A 19,139-nucleotide genomic window follows, 5' to 3' on the forward strand; every position below is an offset into this window, starting at 1 on the left:
ATCTATTTCACTTGTCCCATGTTGTTAGACTCTTACATTGTTTGAATTTTTTATCTTGCAAATATTTTTACAGCATCTTCCTCTGCAAATCTTTATATTTCATATTATTTACTTAGACATATCATTGTAAGTAGGGTTGCATTTTGAGGGCTTGTGAACTGTATGGTCAGTTTGCCCCACCCTCCCCTCCAAAAAAAATTGCACCCACACTCAGCACTATGAATGGGGGGTTGGAATTATTTGGGAATTCAATTTTTCTTTGTTTTGCCTCTCTCAGTCTGCTTTGTTAGTAGAGTCCTCTGTGAGGCTCGTGAACTAAATGCCTTCACTGTGGTCTCTTTCTCAGGAGGAGGGGATGTGGCAAGAGCAGGAAGCCCCTCGGCGAGACACTCCCTCTGAAAGTTCTTGTGCAGTGGCCGCCATCAGCACACCAGAAGGCAGTCCCCCAGGTATCTCCACCTCCTTCTTTAGGAAGGCACTGAGCTGGCCTCTCAGGCTGCAGAGGGGCCTCCTCGACCTTCCCCGGGGCCTGCTTGCCGTTCCCCAGAACCTGCTTAACTGGATTCGGGGACTCCTGCGTGCTGTCGGGCTTCATATCAGGGACAATGCTTACAACTACTGCTACACATATGAGCTCCTGAGCCTGGGGCTGCCACTCCTCTGGGCTTTCTCTGAGGTCCTGACCACCATGTACAGGGAGTCCGAGGATTCCCTGGAGAGTATCCGCACCTGGGTGCTAGGATGCATTCCAGCCAAGCTCCAGTGAAGTGCCGAGCCACCCCAAAGTGCCTTAACATTTCCATAGTGTACACGGCCATAGTTTGTAGTTCACTGAGGCTCTGGCCAGGAAGTCTAGCATCTGTAACAATTAGCTCCAAGCCAAAGAGTTTCATATCAGGCACCTCCACCTGGCCTTGACAGGGTGAACATCTGTTCATGGTGCTAGGGCCAGAAACGACATGAAGGATTTTTTTTTTTATAGCTTTATACTGTTTTTTTTAAAATATATATACACCAAAGCGAGCCATAATTTTGGGTTTACATTTCAATTTTTAACTTTCAATAAGCCAAGAGAAAGCATTTTTTTTTATGAGCATCAATTTTTCTAAATGTTCGAAGTTTACCACCAGTTTTCTGGGCCCCTTTAACGTGGCAATGAGCTGTTAAAGTCACTTCCTACAAAGTGAATGACTTGAAGATTTACATACACAAACGTGAATGTGCCATCTCCTGACCGGTGTCTTTCAATTTATGCAACCAGATGGCACCTGGCAACAGTGGGATGCTTTTTTGCAATGTGAATACATGATGATTTGAGAAGAAAATAGAATAAATAGAAGAAAATAGAATAGAGAGGCAGACTAGAATGAAACCCACAAAAGTATATAGCAGTGTGTTGCTGACCGTCCATCCTCCTAGAGGGAGAAGATTTGTTTTGTTCCCTTGTTTTGAAGCAAAATAGTAGTTTAAAGGACTTCCTCACACCAACTCATAGCCAAATGACACAGAACCACTTGGTTTCAACCAGACTGTTGCAAGCATACTTGTAACAATCTATTTTCCTTTCCACTACTGGGTACTACAGTGACAGCCCTTTGGCACTTGACCCTAGAAAGCTCCATCAGGCTGATGCAATGCTGAGGACAAACTATTTCAGCTGGTAGCATTTTAGCCCCATGGGGCTCCCTGTCAGGTCCCTACACCAGGCTGCAGGCTAAGCGAGCCAAGGCCACTCTGGCCATAATGGTCAGGCTGAATGGAGTGGAAGGCTCTGCCCCTCCCCTGGTATGGTTTGAACCTAAAGGTGGTTGCTAAGCTCCTGGGAAGTGTGGCCCACTCAGTGGGCCTTGTCTGCCATGTCCTGACTGCTTAGCCACATGGCTGCCATGCATATTTGGTCAAAAGTGTCAGAAACTATTCCTGCTGCCCTAGCAAAGGAGGAGTGTCTGACCTCCAGGCAGTTCTGCTGTGCCTTGACTGGAGTGGAAGCTGTTTATCGGCTGATTCAAGGAAATTGACTCTATCAGGGGCAAAAAAAATGAGCCTCGGACCCACAGGCATTCTTCTGATGTCTGGAAGAGCCCTCAGCTGTCCCCATCCCATTCTTCCTTGACATGCTCAGCTACAGGGTCTGGTTGAGGAACTGAGGAACTGATAAACTCCTTCTGTGCTGCTCAGTGTATCCAGAGTTGCCAGGCCCGAGAGCGATCTGTGCAGCCGCTATCTCTAGAGACTCCCGTAGACTAAGGAAGAGATGATGAGTTCTATAGGGTGGGAAGAAAGGGGAGTGCATTTCCATAAACACTTCCCTGCAGTCCTTGGAAGCACAGGCATGGTGGTGACCAAGTCTGCGGGAACCAGCATCTCTGTCCTTGTAGGAACTGTTCTCAGTCCCACAAGGGACTAGTGGATGACTTTGCACTGTATTTTCCTCTTTTTTTTTTTTTTTTGGCTGGGATTTTAATGTTCGTCATGATGGGAGGAGCCTGTGATTCCTTTTATGTTTGATTATATCAAGTGCATTCTGGAGGTCTTTGTGTGAACAGCCATGTTACTGTGATGACCACCAGCTCAGGGTGGGTGGAGATGCTTTGTGGAATGTCCTGTGAAGCCAGAGTGGGATCTCTGAGAATGTCACTATGGCCCTAAGCAGACTAGTCTGAATTTCCCTGGTAGACAGGGAACTTGTCTGTTACAAGTCTGAGATGTTTATATGTTCTGAGACCTTGAACCTTCCTGGTGGGCAGCACCAACACATGGGTAGGTCCTAAGGAGCAGATACCTCAGAGCCTCTATCACCTATTCAAGGATGAACATAAGACCCTAGAATAAAATGGGGAGAGAGAGAACATGGGTGGACAGAGTGTCCTGAGGCATCTGAGCATGGAATGTTGACCACATGCCCACCATGTGTCCACTCTTGTAAATAAGTAGCTAGTCACCACCAGAAAGGTTCGTCTCTACCAAGCAAGTGACTTATTGGAGGGAGTTTCCCTTTTTTAATGGTCGCCTTACTTTCAAGCCCAGTGCCACCTTTTTTCTTCTCACGCTAAGTTCTCTTTTCTGTCTTTTTCTCTCTTTCCAACCTCACACTGTGACCATCAGTTCATTTCAGCCTTCCAGTGCTACACCCACTTCTTGGCTGACTGACACACTTCTGCTCTGAGGTGACTGATTTTTCTGGGTAATTTTCAAACAGTGGTACTAACCCCTAACCTGCTTCTGCACCCACACCCCTAGCCCCGCTTCCACGCCAGTGGTTCTGATTGTGCTAACTGTGAATGTCTTTGCATCTAAGGGACTCATTCAGGGGCATGGATGTTAACAGCATGGGGTGGTGTTTAGTTGGAAAGCCATACTCTGATTCTACTTCCCTCTGAGCCGGTAGCCCCGTCTACCCCAAGTGCATGCCCCGCCTCCCCTCTGTCCCCTCGACTGGCCTGTGTGCATGCTTTTCCAGATGTGTTTGTGAAGCCACTTGCCTTTTTGGGAGGGTTCACCCTGATTATGAGATAGTCCCCTATAGGGAGAGCTCTGTCACCTTTGAAAACAACACCTTTGTCTAGCAACCTGTGAAAAGCATTCATGCCTAGCAGCATCTTCCTAAATTGGTTCTAATATAAAGATCACTAATGCCTTTGATCAAAACCATAGGTGATTCATTTTGGAGAGGTTTAAAAGATATTTACTTCCAGGCTTCATCACAAGCCAACCCACACTCTGTGTTGTGAACACTTACGATGATTCTAGAAAACCCTTCCTGTATCACAGCCAGCACTATTGATTCAGGCGGTTTGCTGTGCATAACCTGGGCTCCTAAAGCCCAGAATGGTCCAGGAACCTCATCTGGAGCAATCATGGTCCAGGAGGGGGACAGCCTTGTGAAATGACTCAGGTCAGCCCCAGACCTGACTCTGATTCTGCCTAAAGCACATATTCCTGCTGACTCATTTAACTGGAGCAGCAGGACAAGGAAAGCGCTCCCATGAGAAGCTGCACACCCAGGGCAGCAGAGCTAGCATAAGCCAGGCCTCACACTCTCAGACTGCAGTCCGTGTCTGTCCTGCATGTGGCCAGACCTCCCAGCCCTGCATGCTGCATCCCTGGCTGCATCAGTACAGAGCCTGGCCAGTACAAAGTCCTTGCTCTTATCTTCTCTTGCAGAGTCTCCCTCCCTTTCTAGAATGTCAACAAACAGAACCCTTCTCTCTCTCAGCCTCTCTATAGCTAGCCCCCCATCTCATCGCAAGGCATGTCTGTGACCCTTGGTAATCATTTACAGTGCCACATGGAACCCTGTATTTTGCACACAGCAATGTTTAGCTTTATTTATGGTATTTGATGCTGTAAATGGAAATAAATATGGTTCTTTATAAAGCTCATTGTTTCCTCTCTTCTTTGCCATGGAAGCTTCTTAAACCTCAAACACAGGGATCAGTTTAGGGGGTCCATCTTCCCTAAACTGCTGGCGGGACTTGCACTTGTGGTGACACAGGACTCTGGGGCTGCTCTGAGGCACTCTGAAATATTACCCAGGGGTAATATTTGGAAAATATCACCAACACGCTGGGGCCAGGCTGTGGGGTCTTTTCCTTGAACACCTGTGGTACTTTGCTGTCTCTAGAGTAAGTGAGAGTCAGTGTGACCTTAGGACTTAGGAACAGGCTATGTTGACAGTTGTCTGTACCCATGTCTCCCACACTTCCAAGCCACAGCCCTATAGGTGAGTTTTGCCATCAACCCTATGTGGTTTAGGTTTCTGTAGAACAAAGCAGGTCTTGAACAGTTCACACTGGTCCAGCTGATGGGCAAAAGGTAAGGAAGAAGGACTGGATGATGGTCTCAGTTTGCAGTGAACACAGTAGCTGTCCTCAGCAGATGGAGAGTCACTTTCCATCCTAAGTGACCTGCCTTGCCCCCAAAGGCTCAGGTTTCTCAGTGCCTCGTGCTATGAGGCTCCGCTCACAGGGCCACTGAGCACAGCACCCATGCCAGCCTCCGCTCAACTCCAGGGACTTGGAGTCTCACTCAGCTAGCCTGGGCATTGCCAAAGCTGGCTGCTGTTGCCACAGCTGGGTTTCTGACACCACCTGTGAACTGCAGCAGGACCCTGGTACCTCCAAAGGGGCATTCCTGGGGCCCTGGTCCTCCAGCTCAGCTGCTGGTGCCTGCATCTGCCTTCAGGGCCACCCCAGCTCATGACCAAGGGCCCCCGTACTCCCGTTCAGGAAAGATGTTAGGGACTGGAAGCCAGGTGGTGGGTTTGGCAAGTGACTCATTCCTTTATTTATCTATTCCACAATTATTTGTCCCAAACATTATTCTAGGTCCTAGGGATATAGCTGGGAACTACACAAAGTCCCTAAACCTCCCTGCACTGTAGGGAGTATTTGTCTCAGTATCACTGTGCCGGGTACGATTTCCCTTGTTTATCTGTGTACATGCTCATTCATTCATTCATCTTATATTTACTGCCCATCTACTGTGTGCTGGGAATACCACAGGGAATGAAGCAGACAAAAATCCCCACTCTGTAGAGCTGATGGTTTGGTTTTGATTTTTTGTTTGAAGTTGGGTTAAAGCAACAGTCTCCAAAGTGTGGCACCCTAAGACGTATGTCATGACTAAAGGGTTCCATAGTCACTAAATTTGAGAAACACTTTATGCTAATCTTGCCAGTCCTTCCAAACCTTAGCGATTCACAAGATGTAGTAATGTGATAAATCTCTGAGGAGTCCTTAGTAAAGTCAATTAGTAAAGCTCGAGTCAGCTTTCTAACACCTGCTTAGAGGTTTTGTTGATTTTCTTGGTTTGATTTGGTTTGGTTAGGATAAGATATTACTCATCTTATCCTACTTAAATCCAGAAACACTAAAGACTTTACATTTTTTAAAGTAAAATAATAGAATTAAATATTAAACGGAAGTTCCCAACACCACTCACACCCACACACATATATTTTAAATAAAGTTAAATATTGATTGAATCATGAGGTGATAATTCTCTTAAGTTTTTACACCTCTAACTGAAAAAAAAATTACATTGGAAAAACATGAGATAAATCCAACTGTATACGTTCTTAAATAGCATATAATAATAAAAATTAAAATATTAAATAGGCAATCAGACTAGGAAAAAATCTGAATTAAATGTAGTAACAGGAAGTTCATTTTCATGGTATTTAAGGAGTTCAGGTAAAGCAGGAGTTCCCAGGCTCCTCCCACAGCAGAAGTGATCAGTTAATATTTACTGAGTAATGACCCAATGATAAATGGGCAAAAGCTCTGAACAATTAATTTCCACTTAAGCAAATTTAAAAAGTAAACACCAAAAAGAAATAAGGGAGCATTTACAAAAATGTTCTTTCTTAGCCTTCAAAGGAATGTAAATTAATTATGCTGTACCCACTGGATTAGTAAAGGAAACAGTGCGGTGGATTGTAAGAAAAAAGTAGGAACTTAGTACTGAGTAGAAAGTACATCGGGACAACCTTTTTCGGGAAAGCAGTGGGGCAACAATGATTTAGATCCAGAAAAGGGCTCTGACCTCTTGGCCCAGTAATCTTGCCCTGGGGAATTTATCCTAAGCAAATAATCTAGCAAAAGAAAGAAATCTCTGTACAGCTTGAAAATTGAGTAAGGAGTAGGTCATCCAGAGTGGGTGGGCTGGTCTTCACATCTGTGACCACATTCATTTTTACAAGTTTAACCAAAAATTCCTTTGATAAGTGAAAGAAGTTTCTGCTTCCTTCACTGCCAGCCTCTCCATGTCCAGCATTTTCTCTGTGCTCGGTGCTGGGCCAGGTACTTAAGGTGTAGTTTCTCATTGGCTCCTCACCTCCCCAGGGCACCCCCGAGGGCAGAACTGATATTAAAGTGGATATTATGAAAGCAGCTCACTGGTTCCAGGCAAGCGAGTCAACTGTGACATCTTCTAGCAGAGAGAAGCACCAGGCCCAAGCTTGCTTTGTGGCGAGGACCTTGGATTTGGCCAAAGTCCTGGCACTTTGTTGTCACTCAGTGGCACAGAGCTAGTCCCCTCTGTGCACTGGAGCTAAGGAATTGTCAAACCTAGGGTTTTGTGAAGGTGGACCCAGTAAGCGTGCTCAGTACCTGCCTGGTACCCTGGCAGCCAGTTCTGGGTAGCATTTCCCTGATTCTGCAGAAGGAATGCCCCTGGGAAGACTTTATTCTAGATCAGCTCGGGCCCAATGCCCAGCAGGACATCTGCAGGTTAAGGACTAGACAGAGGCCCCAACACACATTGGACGGTGCCATCTTTTCTCTCTTGTTGTCCGATTCCCCAGTCTCCTGGAAAGCATGCCAGCTACTTCCCCTCAGACACAGGTCTCAGCTCTGGAGCCTCCTTCCATTCTGCCACCTGCCACTAGGACTTGGCTTTGCTTAGAAGTGACTGAGTCTCAGCTAAGAGAGGAGCAGGTCCTGGCTGTTTTTTTCAGCTGCCTCCCCACAACCTCTACCTGGACGGCTTCTGGACATCCCCAGCTCGGAGGTCCATCCCCAACCCTGATTTTCCCCTGAAACAGCCTCCCTCTTTGGCTTTCCCTGTCACTGGAAACAGCAATTCCTTTATTCTTATTTCTCATTCCAAAAGCCTTGGAGCCATTCTTGATCCTGCTTTCGCTTGGCCTCACACCCAGTCCATCAGCAAATTCCAAAAACATCTGGAATCTATCCACTTCTTACCACCTCCACACTTCTTGGCCTTGGCCACTGTCCTCCCTTCTGGACTTTTGCAGTGGCCTCCTGTGAGGCCTCCCTGCCTCTACCTTCACCCCACAACCTATTTTCAACACACAGCTGGAGTAAAGTAAGGTCTCTCCTTTGCCCAGAACTCTCCACCAACTCTCCAGTTCATGCTGTGGAAATGCCAAGGCATACAGTGGTTTCAAAAGACTCTCTGTATACAACCTGGCCTCTGTACTCTGACCTCTCCCACTTCTCTCCCTTACACTGTCCTAGCCACCCTGGCCTCCTCTGCCAGGCGCCAGGCACCAGGCACACTCTGCCTTGGAGTCTTTGCACTGACTATTCCCTGTCAAGAATGCCCTTCCCAGCATCCATATGGCTGCCCTGTCCCTTATTATTCAAGTCTGTTCATGTGTCAGGGAGGTCTAGTTACAGTGCTGCAACCTGCACTCCTTAGTGATCCTCCTAGCTTACCCTACTAGACGCTTGCTCCATAGCATTTATCGGTGTCAGCTATATGTGTGATTCCTTTATTTATTGCTGATTCATGTTTTCCTCTCTGCTAGAATGTAAGCTTCATGAGCACAGGGATATTGGTTGCTTTTGAACACTTTAATCCCAACAGGGAAATCACATAGTCAGCCCTCAATAAATACTTGTAGATTATATGCCCTCCAGCCTGGGCCTCAGAGTGAAGAGCAGGCTTGGGCTGGAAAAGGTCTTGCTGGTATCTAACCATGGTTCAGGAGGGAGACCTGGAGGAGCAGGAGATGGACATTGTGTGTCCTGCCACCTCACAGAGCTTTTTGATTTTGTTTCCATCTTGGCTTCTGAGGACTGTCATCTTCACACACATCTCTTGGAAGAGCTGGGTCCATCCACAGCACAGCAGGTGGGCTTGGGTGGCCTTCTCAAGCATTGGGCAGAGATCGTCTGCAGAGAGAAGTTCCAGTGGGAACTGGAAAACCAAGGTCCAGTGTGGAGTGTCACAGCCCAGGCCACATGCATATTCTCTCTCTCCTCCTCACTGTCTTCTGCTCTGGGGTCCTGACACAGGAATCTAGGGAGGGTAGGGACTGCTCTGTCCCCATGACCCAGGCTAGGAGTAAGACCAAAGCCACCACTCTTACTCCCTAGCCTCGCCAGCCATGGCTCAACCTGGCTTTGACTACATAAGCCCAGCCACCCTGCAAGTTAAGCCAAGACCAAGTGAGGTTGCCTGCCACCCACCCCAGGTAAGGAAGCCAGCTCCCCAACTCTGTGGAGGCCTTTGTACCCCAGGTCAGGTCTTCTCTCTCCATCCCCAACCCACACCAGGCCCAGCCAGGCCAGAGCAGGTTCTTGAGGGTAGGGACCCCATCAGGGGCCTGTAGTAGTGCCTTCCCACCGCCCATCCCCACTCCATGATCCCTTGCTCCCTGGCCCATTCTGGAGGGCTGGAAGGGAATTGTTTATACAGCACTTGGGAGCAGGCTGCTCTCCTGGCCAACCTGGTAGGAGTAGAAGGGTTGTTGGGCAGGGGGACTACTCTCTGGAAGCACAGAAGCCTCCCTACCCAACCTCTAGCAGAGAAGCATGGGCATAGGTCCTGGTTATGCCCAAAGCTGGAGATCCAGAGCTGGCCCGACAGAGTACCTAGGGAAGAAGGGAGAAGAAGAGAACAAGGATCTAAGAACTAGAGCCCCAAATCTGTGGCTGTTAGTAAATCAATCTAGCTTCTTGCTGCTCTGGAATCCACAGAACTGTAGGGAATTCAGTGTGTGTGTCCCACCCTCACCCTAGTGAAGGGCTCTGGTGCTCAGGGGGAGCCTGCTCTGAGGGCTGGTGCCAGATGTGGCCCATCTGAGGCTGGCATTTCCCTGGTATCAGGCCTAGGGTTTAGGTGAAGGCTCTGCGGTAGGAACAGATCAGTTCAGCAGAGGTCCACAGGGAAGGGGTCTGGACCTGATCTCCTTCCTTTCCTGTCTCCCTGCATAGCAGCAGTGGCCTCAGCTCCTAGACTCTGGTGACCCCAGCTCTTCCCCTTGTCCCACTTGCCAGGAGCATCCTCAGTAGCATCTTTTGGGTTGCTGCATGATCCTCACTGCTCCTCCAACAGCACTGTGACTCCTTGCCTGCATTAGAGAACTTTCCTCTGTTGAACTCTAACCTGGGTTCCGCTTTCCTGACTGGCTCTGACATGCTTAGTTCGCCCACACACACTTTCTTTCTCAACTTTGTCTACAGAAAGAGCAGGAGACACGATAGTAGCAACTTTCTTCAAGCCCACGGGCCAGAAGTGGCTCTGGTAGTTAGGAACTTGGAGAAATCCTCCGAGCCTCAGTTTCCTTTCCTGTAAAATGGATTAATAATCTATGGGAGGACATGTTTTCTTGTCTCACTGAGTTCTGGGGGAGGAGAAGAGTTTCCATACTGGAGTGAAAAACGGAGTGCTTTTAGCCAGACAGCAGAGCAGTACAGTCCTCCACTGACGCTGCACAGGGCCTGGTGAGCAAAGGGCCTGGGGGCTTGGCCGCTAGGAGTGGTGTGTGAGGACAGACATTTCTTTGGCTGCTGCTGGCTCCAAGCTTGGAGGTGAGCATGACACCAGAACCAGGATTCCTAGAGTCCCTCTGTCACCGGGGAGCAGGTATCTGGCCAGAGCAGAGAGGAGAGTCAGGTGCTGGGTTATGAGTGACCTTCTTCCCACTAGGAGGCCTGGCAGTTGCTTGGGGAGGTGAGGGGCACTGCCAGCCCCTATTGTAGTCCTGAATTCTCCCTGAGCACAGATGACTTCAGGCACAGTCTAAGATAAAAGCAGCTGCCAGGGGAAGAAGTAGAGGGTAGCAGCATGGGCATTTGGACCAGAGCATCCTGGTCCTGGCCTAGGGTAGGCTGCACACGACTGTTCTGTTGCTGCCCTGCCAGGCACTCTCTCTGAATCTACTTTTGTCCACTCACGCAATGATAATGTTGCCCCATTTGGGTGATTGGGATGTCGGGGATGGTGGGCACCAGTGTTGGGCAGACATGGGCACTCAGTGGGTCTGGTGCTGTCTTCCTTGGTGGTGGTGATGGCCCGTCACTGGTCTCAGCGCGCTAGTCCTTCGTCTGCAGTGTGTGCACATAGACAGAAGCCCTCTAGGAAATGAAAAAGGGGTACCTAGATGCACAAGTTTGAATGGAGATGTTTCCTGCTGGGGTGGCTCTAAGTCCCAGAGACCAGGCCTGGGGGCAGGAGGTTGCAGAGCAGGGGAAGAACATGTCCTTTAGAGCTGCTGCCTCTGCAAATTGGCCAGGGCACCCAGAGGAAGAAGCAGCTTCTTGTCCACAGGTCTCTGCCTCTTGATGTCTTGCCCTGACTCTCCACTGAGGCTCAGGTTGACTGTGAGGACATGGGTCCTGCCACTAGGAGACTAGGGACCCTGGGTCCCTAAGCCCAGGGAGCCAGGCAGAGCCCTCCTCTGCTGTATCTCTCAGACCTGCTGGCAAAGCCAAATTTCTGTGGAGAGAAGAATGGGAAAATCAGGACCCACATGATCCTGCAGGTTTGGTCTGGTGCCTCTGCAGCCTGGCTCACCACAACTGCCTGTTGTGCAGGCTGCCTCATGCTGCCAGGCTGCCCTCTATCACACTCCTCCCCCTCCTTGTGGGTCCCTCAGGCTGCTTGAACTCTGCCATTCAGTGATCTTTCTATGAGGCTAATCTGACAGTGCTAGTCCCCAGCTGAAAACCCTACAAGGGTTGCTTTCGCAGTGAAATCCATTTTTTTAGTGGGGGGATGTACTAGGGTTTGAACTCAGGGCCTCACACTTGCTAGGCAGGCACTCAATTGCTTGAGCCACTCTGCCAGCCCAAAATCCATTTTTTAACCTGCTTTTCAAGGCCCTTCTTAATTAGATGTTAGTCATTTCCCTGTCCTCCAGCCACACAGACTTATTTTCAGCTCCCATGCAGACAACAGGAGTTTTTGCCTCAAAGACCCTGTCCTTGGAGCACCACACCTCTTTGCTCTGATTGTCAAATCCTGTCCATGTTCAGTTAAAATGGAGCCTTTGACCCCAGTGTCTACCGTATGGAAGTCAACTCTCCCCACTCCTGCCTCTTCCCTGCCTTACTAGTAGATAATTTAATGCCTTTTAATGTAGATATCTGTGAACATGCCTTCTGCCTTCTGTCTCCTGTAAGACAAAGAGTTCCTTGAAGGCAGGGACTATGAGAGTTGATTCACCTCCTAATCCCCAGCAAGGGCCTAAGTGGGAGGAGGGCACAGTAGCATTCATTGGTTCTCTCTCTCTCTCTCTCTCTCTCTCTCTCTCTCTCTCTCTCTCTCTCTCTCTCTCTCTCTCTCTCTCACACACACACACACACACACACACCTGTACACAGATATAGGTGCTACAGTATTGAATCTCTGCCCTATGTAACAAGTCTTTCAAATCTCAGAAATGGTAACCTGTATTTTTTTGCTCATGAGTCTGGGGGTTCTGCTTCAGACTGCAAGTCTAAAGGTGATCTGGGCTCTGGGCCATACATTGGCCCCAGGTCTGTTCTATGTGATGTGCCCCCAACCAGGGATCCAGATTTGCAGCATCAGTGGCCATATTGAACAAGCTCTTTTCATGGTAACCCAGGAAGATGAGTGACAAGCCAAACCAGCAAGTCCATTCAAAGCCTCTGCTCATATCACATACACGAATTTCCACTTGCTTAGACCACACCTGCTCTAGTGGGGAAGGACTTCAAAAGCACAGGAGAAAGTATAGCTCTGTTATAGGGAATGAGTAAAGAATTGGGGTTGTATTCAAGCCAAAACTCATGTTCTTTCATGCTCATAGATACATAAACTGGTCTCCATCCTCTGAGGGAATGACTGACCAACTTCTTGTGTCTACTTCTCCCTGCTTCCATTTTCTCAGTAAGAAAGTGGGGCTGACAATAATGCTTTTCTCAGAGCACTGTGTAAGTTTAATAGACTCAGTACATGTAGAATGATCAAGCAATTCTTGGTAGATATACGGAACACCCAATAAAAGTCAGCTGCTACAGCTCTTCCTTTTATTATTTCCACTACCGTCATCAACAGCAGCAACAGTAAAGAATCTAATGATATCACTCATATAACTCCACTACAAGGAAGTATAGATTCATGCACACAAGCCAGGGTATACAAACACCAGGGCTTTTTTTTTTTTTTTTCAGAGGAAGTAATTTTATTTTACATTTGCAGGAAGAAGGGAGCTTCCTTATCAATTTTTCTTTTTTTTCTTTTATTATTCATATGTGCATACAAGGCTTGGGTCATTTCTCCCCCCTGCCCCCACCCCCTCCCTTACCACCCACTCCAAGGTGGTTTTTGCTGGTTGAGATAAGGATAGCTATACAGGGCATTGACTCACATTGATTTCCTATGCATGGGTGTTACCTTCTAGGTTAATTCTTTTTGATCTAACCTTTTCTCTAGTTCCTGTTCCCCTTTTCCTATTGGCCTCAGTTGCTTTTAAGGTATCTGCTTTAGTTTCTCTGCATTAAGGGCAACAAATGCTAGCTAGTTTTTTAGGTGTCTTACCTATCCTCACCCCTCCCTTGTGTGCTCTCACTTTTATCATGTGCTCATAGTCCAATCCCCTTGTTGTGTTTGCCCTTGATCTAATGTCCACATATGAGGGAGAACATACGATTTTTGGTCTTTTGGGCCAGGCTAACCTCACTCAGAATGATGTTCTCCAATTCCATCCATTTACCAGTGAATGATAACATTTCGTTCTTCTTCATGGCTGCATAAAATTCCATTGTGTATAGATACCACATTTTCTTAATCCATTCGTCAGTAGTGGGGCATCTTGGCTGTTTCCATAACTTGGCTATTGTGAATAGTGCCGCAATAAACATGGGTGTGCAGGTGCCTCTGGAGTAACCTAACACCAGGGTTTTTAAACTAGCAGTCCACTCACTGGCTGAGTCTGCCTACAGATGTGTTTTGTTTGACCTTAGAATATTTTTAAATGTCACATGAAAATCAGAATTGCTTGAGCTATCTTCAAAAGTGGGCAATACAGTTAGGGAGGAGGTAAAAAGAGGAGTGGGCTCAGGTGGAAACTGGATGAACCCAGGTTTCAAGGATTGGCTAGAAGACTGAATGGCCTAGGTGGAACAATGGAGAGATGAGGAGAGAAGGTGTTCCTTGGAGCAGGGAGAGGTCAGGAATCAAGGATCACAGGAGGATCACAAAGCCCTGTGAATTGAATTTAGCAACAAACAGGCCCCTGCGACTTTGCTGGGGGCAGAATCGGTGTAGTGAAGGTGTAGGTGGGATTATAGGGGACTGATAAAGGAGTAAAGAAAGTGTGGGCAGCAAGCCTTCTGGGATTGGCTGGGAAGAAGGAAGAAGCGTGAATGGGCTGAGTGTGAAATCTGGGATTAAAGCGGAGGATTCTTAAAATACCATCTGCATCTTTCAATACTGATTGAAGACCTCTAGTAGGTGAAATCAAGAGCACAGGAAAGAGGGTTGATGAGGACCTTTATTGGGGGTGATGTGTGAGAGAGAGCCAGGTTCAGCTAAGGTCTTTCCTTAAACAGGAATGTGGACACCTGTCCCATTGAGAAGGGTTCACCCACCTAGCTAGTGGCCAAATGGAGCCGGGGCTCATGTGTTTTATCCATTCAATACATTTATTGAGCATCTACTATTTACTGGGCATAATTCTAACATCAAATAAAAGGACAAAGAATCACTGCTCACATTATAGTCCTGAGAGGGAGATAATGAACAAAATTTAAAAGGAAGTTGCATAGTTTATTAGAAGATGAGATGAACTGTGAGTAAAAATAAAGGAGGATGGGCATTGCTGAGCCTGTGGGCTGCAGTTTCAGCAGGGTGGTCAGGGTAGGCTCACTGAGACTCACTGAGAGGACATCCAGTCAAAGTCTTGCCAGTGGAGAGGGAAAGAGCCACGCAGGAAAGAGACTGGGTAGAGTATCTTCTAGCAGGTGGGCAGTTTTCTGAAATGGGGCCTTCCCAGAGTGCTGGGGGGAACAGCAAAGAGGTGACACAGCTGGGGATGCCCGTTCCACTGTTGCTCTAGACCCTATTCTCTCAGCAGATGAACCCACCTTCCCCAAGAAGCTGAAAAGTATACCTGAACCTTCGTGGAAGGTTGCCAGCCCTGTGAAAGATGGAGCCATTTCTCCCATGTCCTCCGAGTGGACCTCAGTGAGAATCAGCCCCGGGGAGGATGCAGCTGGGCAGAATGTGCTGGCTGTGCGTGTCCTGGTGACCAGTGAGGACAGCAGGTATGCCCAGGCTTCTGCAGGTGGGGGCAGCAGCAGGGTTGGGGAAGGGCAGCAGTTGGGATCTGGTCTTCCCTCCACTGGATTGCAGAGGGGCCTCTCTGGGTCTCAGTTTCCTCATCTCTCAAATGGAGATAATCCTAGGACCTGTCTCAGAGGGAGTTGCAAGGGTCAAAGAATTAAACTGTGTAAAGTGTGTAGAACAGTGCCCAGTGCATAATAACCACTGTAAGGGTTGGTAATTGTAGTTTTCTACACGGTTGGAAAGGCCCTGGCCTGCTACTTTCTCTCAGGAGGCAACAGTCATTCAGGCTGCAGCCCGGGGAAGAGATGGGTGTCGCCTGTCACCCCCTACCCCTGAGAGTGTTTCATAGAAATGCAGACTCTGAGACTCTTCTAGGCATGAGTTCAGGAAGTCAATCAACAACTATCCATTGCTTGTTATTTAGTAAACTGAGCGTACATCAGTGACCCATACAACACAAAGTCCTTGCTGTCACATATCTTTCATCAAATTGGGTAACTAGCCAGTAAACAAGGAAACATTTAACAAGAAAAATGCCACATAGTATCAGACAGAGAAGTAAAGTGGAAGTATGTTATAAAGAGTGACGGGTCCAAAAGGCCTCTGTGGCAGTTATTGATGCACAGTAATGCTGATAGCTAAACGAACCCCAAAGTGAGTGAGTTAACCCTGGTCATCGCACCCTGACTGTGTGGACCAAGAGCTGAGCAGACTCCACTGGCAGCCTTGGTTCACCCAGCTGAGTTCTGCATCTGGATCATAGCTAGCTGTCAGCTGGGGTAACAGAGGGCCTTTGGGCCGTGAGTCTTCATCCTCCATCCTACAGCCCGGGCTTGTTCAAGAGGGAGTGTCACAAGGTCTCTGGAGGCCCAGGTTTGCCCAGAATTATGCCCATTGCATATGATCGGCCACCACAAGTCACATGGCCAACCCAGATTCAAGGGGTAGAAAGCAGGTTCCACCCTTATAGGAATTGCTGCATTCTAGGCGACATCTCATTCACATTTTTCAGAGATCTGAAGGCTTTGGTGTAGAGAATGGACGGGACATGAAGGGCAAGAGTGAAAGCAGGGAGAGCAGGCAGGAGCCTGTGGCTTGGCAGGTGAGAGCAGTGGCCACAGACAAACTGAATATGCAGGAAAGAGAGAGTTCAAGGGCAATTCCCAAGTTTTGATTTGAGTCACTGAATGGATAGCACAGACATTTCTCAAGGTGTCTTGAGGTGAGGTGGATTCCAAAGAAGATGTAGGTTGTAGGGAAAACTAAGAGCTCTGTGTTGGAGCCGTGGGGTTTGAGACATCTGCATCTTTGTGTGGATATCAAGTCTGCAGTCAAATATGTAAGACTGGAGTTTCTAGGAAATGGGTAGAAACGGTGAGTCCAGAGGCTATTAAACCAAGGGATCTGATGAGTTGCTTGTGGAGTAAGAATATCTTCCTATTGATAAAGAAAAGCCAGGCCTACAAGAGAGCCCCAGGGCATTTGCACATTCAGCGGGTAAGCAGAGTTGGAGCTGGAAAACCCCAGAGCCCAGGCAAGGGAAGGTACCTGCGCTAGGTCACCCAGCCTTCCAGTCATCAGCCCTGGGTTAGGCAAGACGATTCCCATAATAAGAGGCAGAATGCCAATTCAAAGTAGCATCAGTAACAAAGGCAGATGCATTGGTTGTGCAGCCAGGAAGTCCGGGGAGCTCCTCATTTCAGGTCCTCTGTGCAGGAACAATCCACAGGAAGCTATCTCCACATGCGGGGCTCCTGACGATCAAGGGCCTCCACCCACATCCATCAATTAATGTCCATGGTTCAGGATCTCAAGGAAGCCTCCAACTGGTTCTCCTACATCTCACACCCACCACTGGGGCCAATTGGTGCCAAGCTTGGGCGGGCTAATGGATGGAGTCCACCACAGCACATAGGTGGGGGATGGGCAGTGACCTTGCAGAAAAGGCCATACAGCGTGTACATACATAAAGAAAGGAAATATATATCTTCACTAAATGTCACTGCCCATCAGATTTGTGCTTTCCCAGCCTGGAAGTGGCTTGATCTGTCCCCTCTGCCTGTGACACCCCCACCCCCACTTCTCCACCATCTTAATTCCTGCCTGTGTTTAAAGCCATGTTTAATACTACTCTTGCCCACTCCAAGGTGTCCTTTCTATCCCCTCATCTAGTCTGGGGCATTTCAATCCTGGAGTTTTAGGACCAGGTCCCTGTGGAAGAGTTCATTTGGTTCCAGAGCTTAGAAGCCACACTGAGGAATGGGTGGGTGAAGGTGACAGCAGCCTTCGTGTGAGAGAATTTAGAAGACATTTGCTGGGATCTTCCTCCTGCTGTGATCCAAGCCTGTCCATCTGCTTGATCTGTCAAAACAAAGTGTCACACTCTGGGAGGCTTAAACAACAAATTCGTCTTCAGGGTTCTGGAGGCTGGAAGTCTGAGAGCAAGGTGTGGGCAGAGGAGGTTCCTACTGAGAGCCCTGAGGGAAGGGTCTGTCCCAGGCCTCTCTCCTCCACTTCCTGTTCTCATGACATTTTCCTTCTATGCACGTCTGTGTCCAGATTTTCTCTTCTTCTAAGGACACCAGTTGAATAGGATGAGGGCCCATCCTAACAACCCCATTTTAACTGAATTACCTCTTTAAGGCCCTATCTTTTTTTTTTTTTGTCATTTTATTATTTTATTTTATTTTTTCTTTTTTCATTTTTCTTTTATTATTCATATGTGCATACAAGGCTTGGGTCATTTCTCCCCCCTGCCCCCACCCCCTCCCTTACCACCCACTCCGCCCCCTCCCTCTCCCCCCCCAATACCCAGCAGAAACTATTTTGCCCTTATTTCTAATTTTGTGGTAGAGAGAGTATAGGCAATAATAGGAAGGAACAAGGGTTTTTGCTGGTTGAGATAAGGATAGCTATACAGGGCATTGACTCACATTGATTTCCTGTGCGTGGGTGTTACCTTCTAGGTTAATTCTTTTTGATCTAACCTTTTCTCTAGTTCCTGGTCCCCTTTTCCTATTGGCCTCAGTTGCTTTAAGGTATCTGCTTTAGTTTCTCTGCGTTAAGGGCAACAAATGCTATCTAGTTTTTTAGGTGTCTTACCTATCCTCACCCCTCCCTTGTGCGCTCTCACTTTTATCATGTGCTCAAAGTCCAATCCCCTTGTTGTGTTTGCCCTTGATCTAATGTCCACATATGAGGGAGAACATACGATTTTTGGTTTTTTGAGCCAGGCTAACCTCACTCAGAATGATGTTCTCCAATTCCATCCATTTACCAGCGAATGATAACATTTCGTTCTTCTTCATGGCTGCATAAAATTCCATTGTGTATAGATACCACATTTTCTTAATCCATTCGTCAGTGCTGGGGCATCTTGGCTGTTTCCATAACTTGGCTATTGTGAATAGTGTAAGGCCCTATCTCTAAATGCAGTCACATTCTGAAGAACTGAGGGCTAGCCCTCAATATATGAACTTCACGGGGACATAATTCAGCCTAGGACAAAGTCTAACACTGGCTGGGCACAGAGGAAACTAAGCCACTGGTCTTGCCCCTGGACTCCAGGGTCTGCAGAAGTTGGTAATGGGCAGGGCTGTGTGGGTGTGTGCCGGGGGTGGGTCCAGGACTGTGGGCTCATCCTGCTCTCCTCTCCTTTCTCCTTCCAGCTCTGACGCAGAGTCTGACTATGGTGCCGCTGAGGCCCCCAGGGCAAAGGCCTGTGAAAAGAGACCTCAGCGACCAGAATCCCCACCTCTACCAAAGCCCTTGACTCGGCACATGTCTTTGAGAGAGCCCCTGGCCAAGACGGTCTCTCCCCAGGGTCCTGAGGAGTCACAGATGGTGCATGGTGAGCAGAGGGTCCACAGTGCTTCATCCTGGGTCAGTTATTCCAGGTGACAGGGGAGCTCACCTTCAGGCTCAGAGGCAGGGGGCTGGAACCTTTGGAGAGTGAGGTGCAAGTGGGCCTGAGGGGTCAGGCCCCAGGCGCCATCCTTCTCCATGAAGCTTTGGAGTCCCAAGTGAGAGGACATTAGAGGGGCCCAGACAGCTTTTGGAGGTCACAGACCAGTGGAGATAAAGGGCCCAGGGCCTTCTTGCTTGGAGCAGCCTTCCTCCTGCCACTTGTGTGA

General features: G+C 48.2%; 1 protein-coding gene across 18 annotated transcripts in view; it reads left to right on the plus strand.

Annotated features, from left to right (window-relative positions):
• The window catches only part of Mical2 (microtubule associated monooxygenase, calponin and LIM domain containing 2), a 207,554-nt gene that overhangs the window by 124,731 nt on the left and 63,684 nt on the right, over positions 1 to 19,139 (plus strand). For 11 of the 18 annotated variants that reach the window (XM_074041563.1, XM_074041572.1, XM_074041514.1 and 8 more), the window contains 3 exons: positions 347 to 449; positions 14,792 to 14,984; positions 18,675 to 18,856. In XM_074041563.1, coding sequence (XP_073897664.1) covers positions 347 to 449; positions 14,792 to 14,984; positions 18,675 to 18,856 — 478 coding nt within the window. Of the gene's footprint in view, positions 1 to 346; positions 3,168 to 4,164; positions 4,379 to 14,791; positions 14,985 to 18,674; positions 18,857 to 19,139 lie in introns of those variants that run through there. The other 7 variants (XM_074041580.1, XM_074041605.1, XM_074041536.1 and 4 more) reach the window with 3 other exon arrangements.

This window comes from Castor canadensis, chromosome 1 (genome assembly GCF_047511655.1).
Source record: "Castor canadensis chromosome 1, mCasCan1.hap1v2, whole genome shotgun sequence".
Taxonomy (NCBI): domain Eukaryota; kingdom Metazoa; phylum Chordata; class Mammalia; order Rodentia; family Castoridae; genus Castor; species Castor canadensis.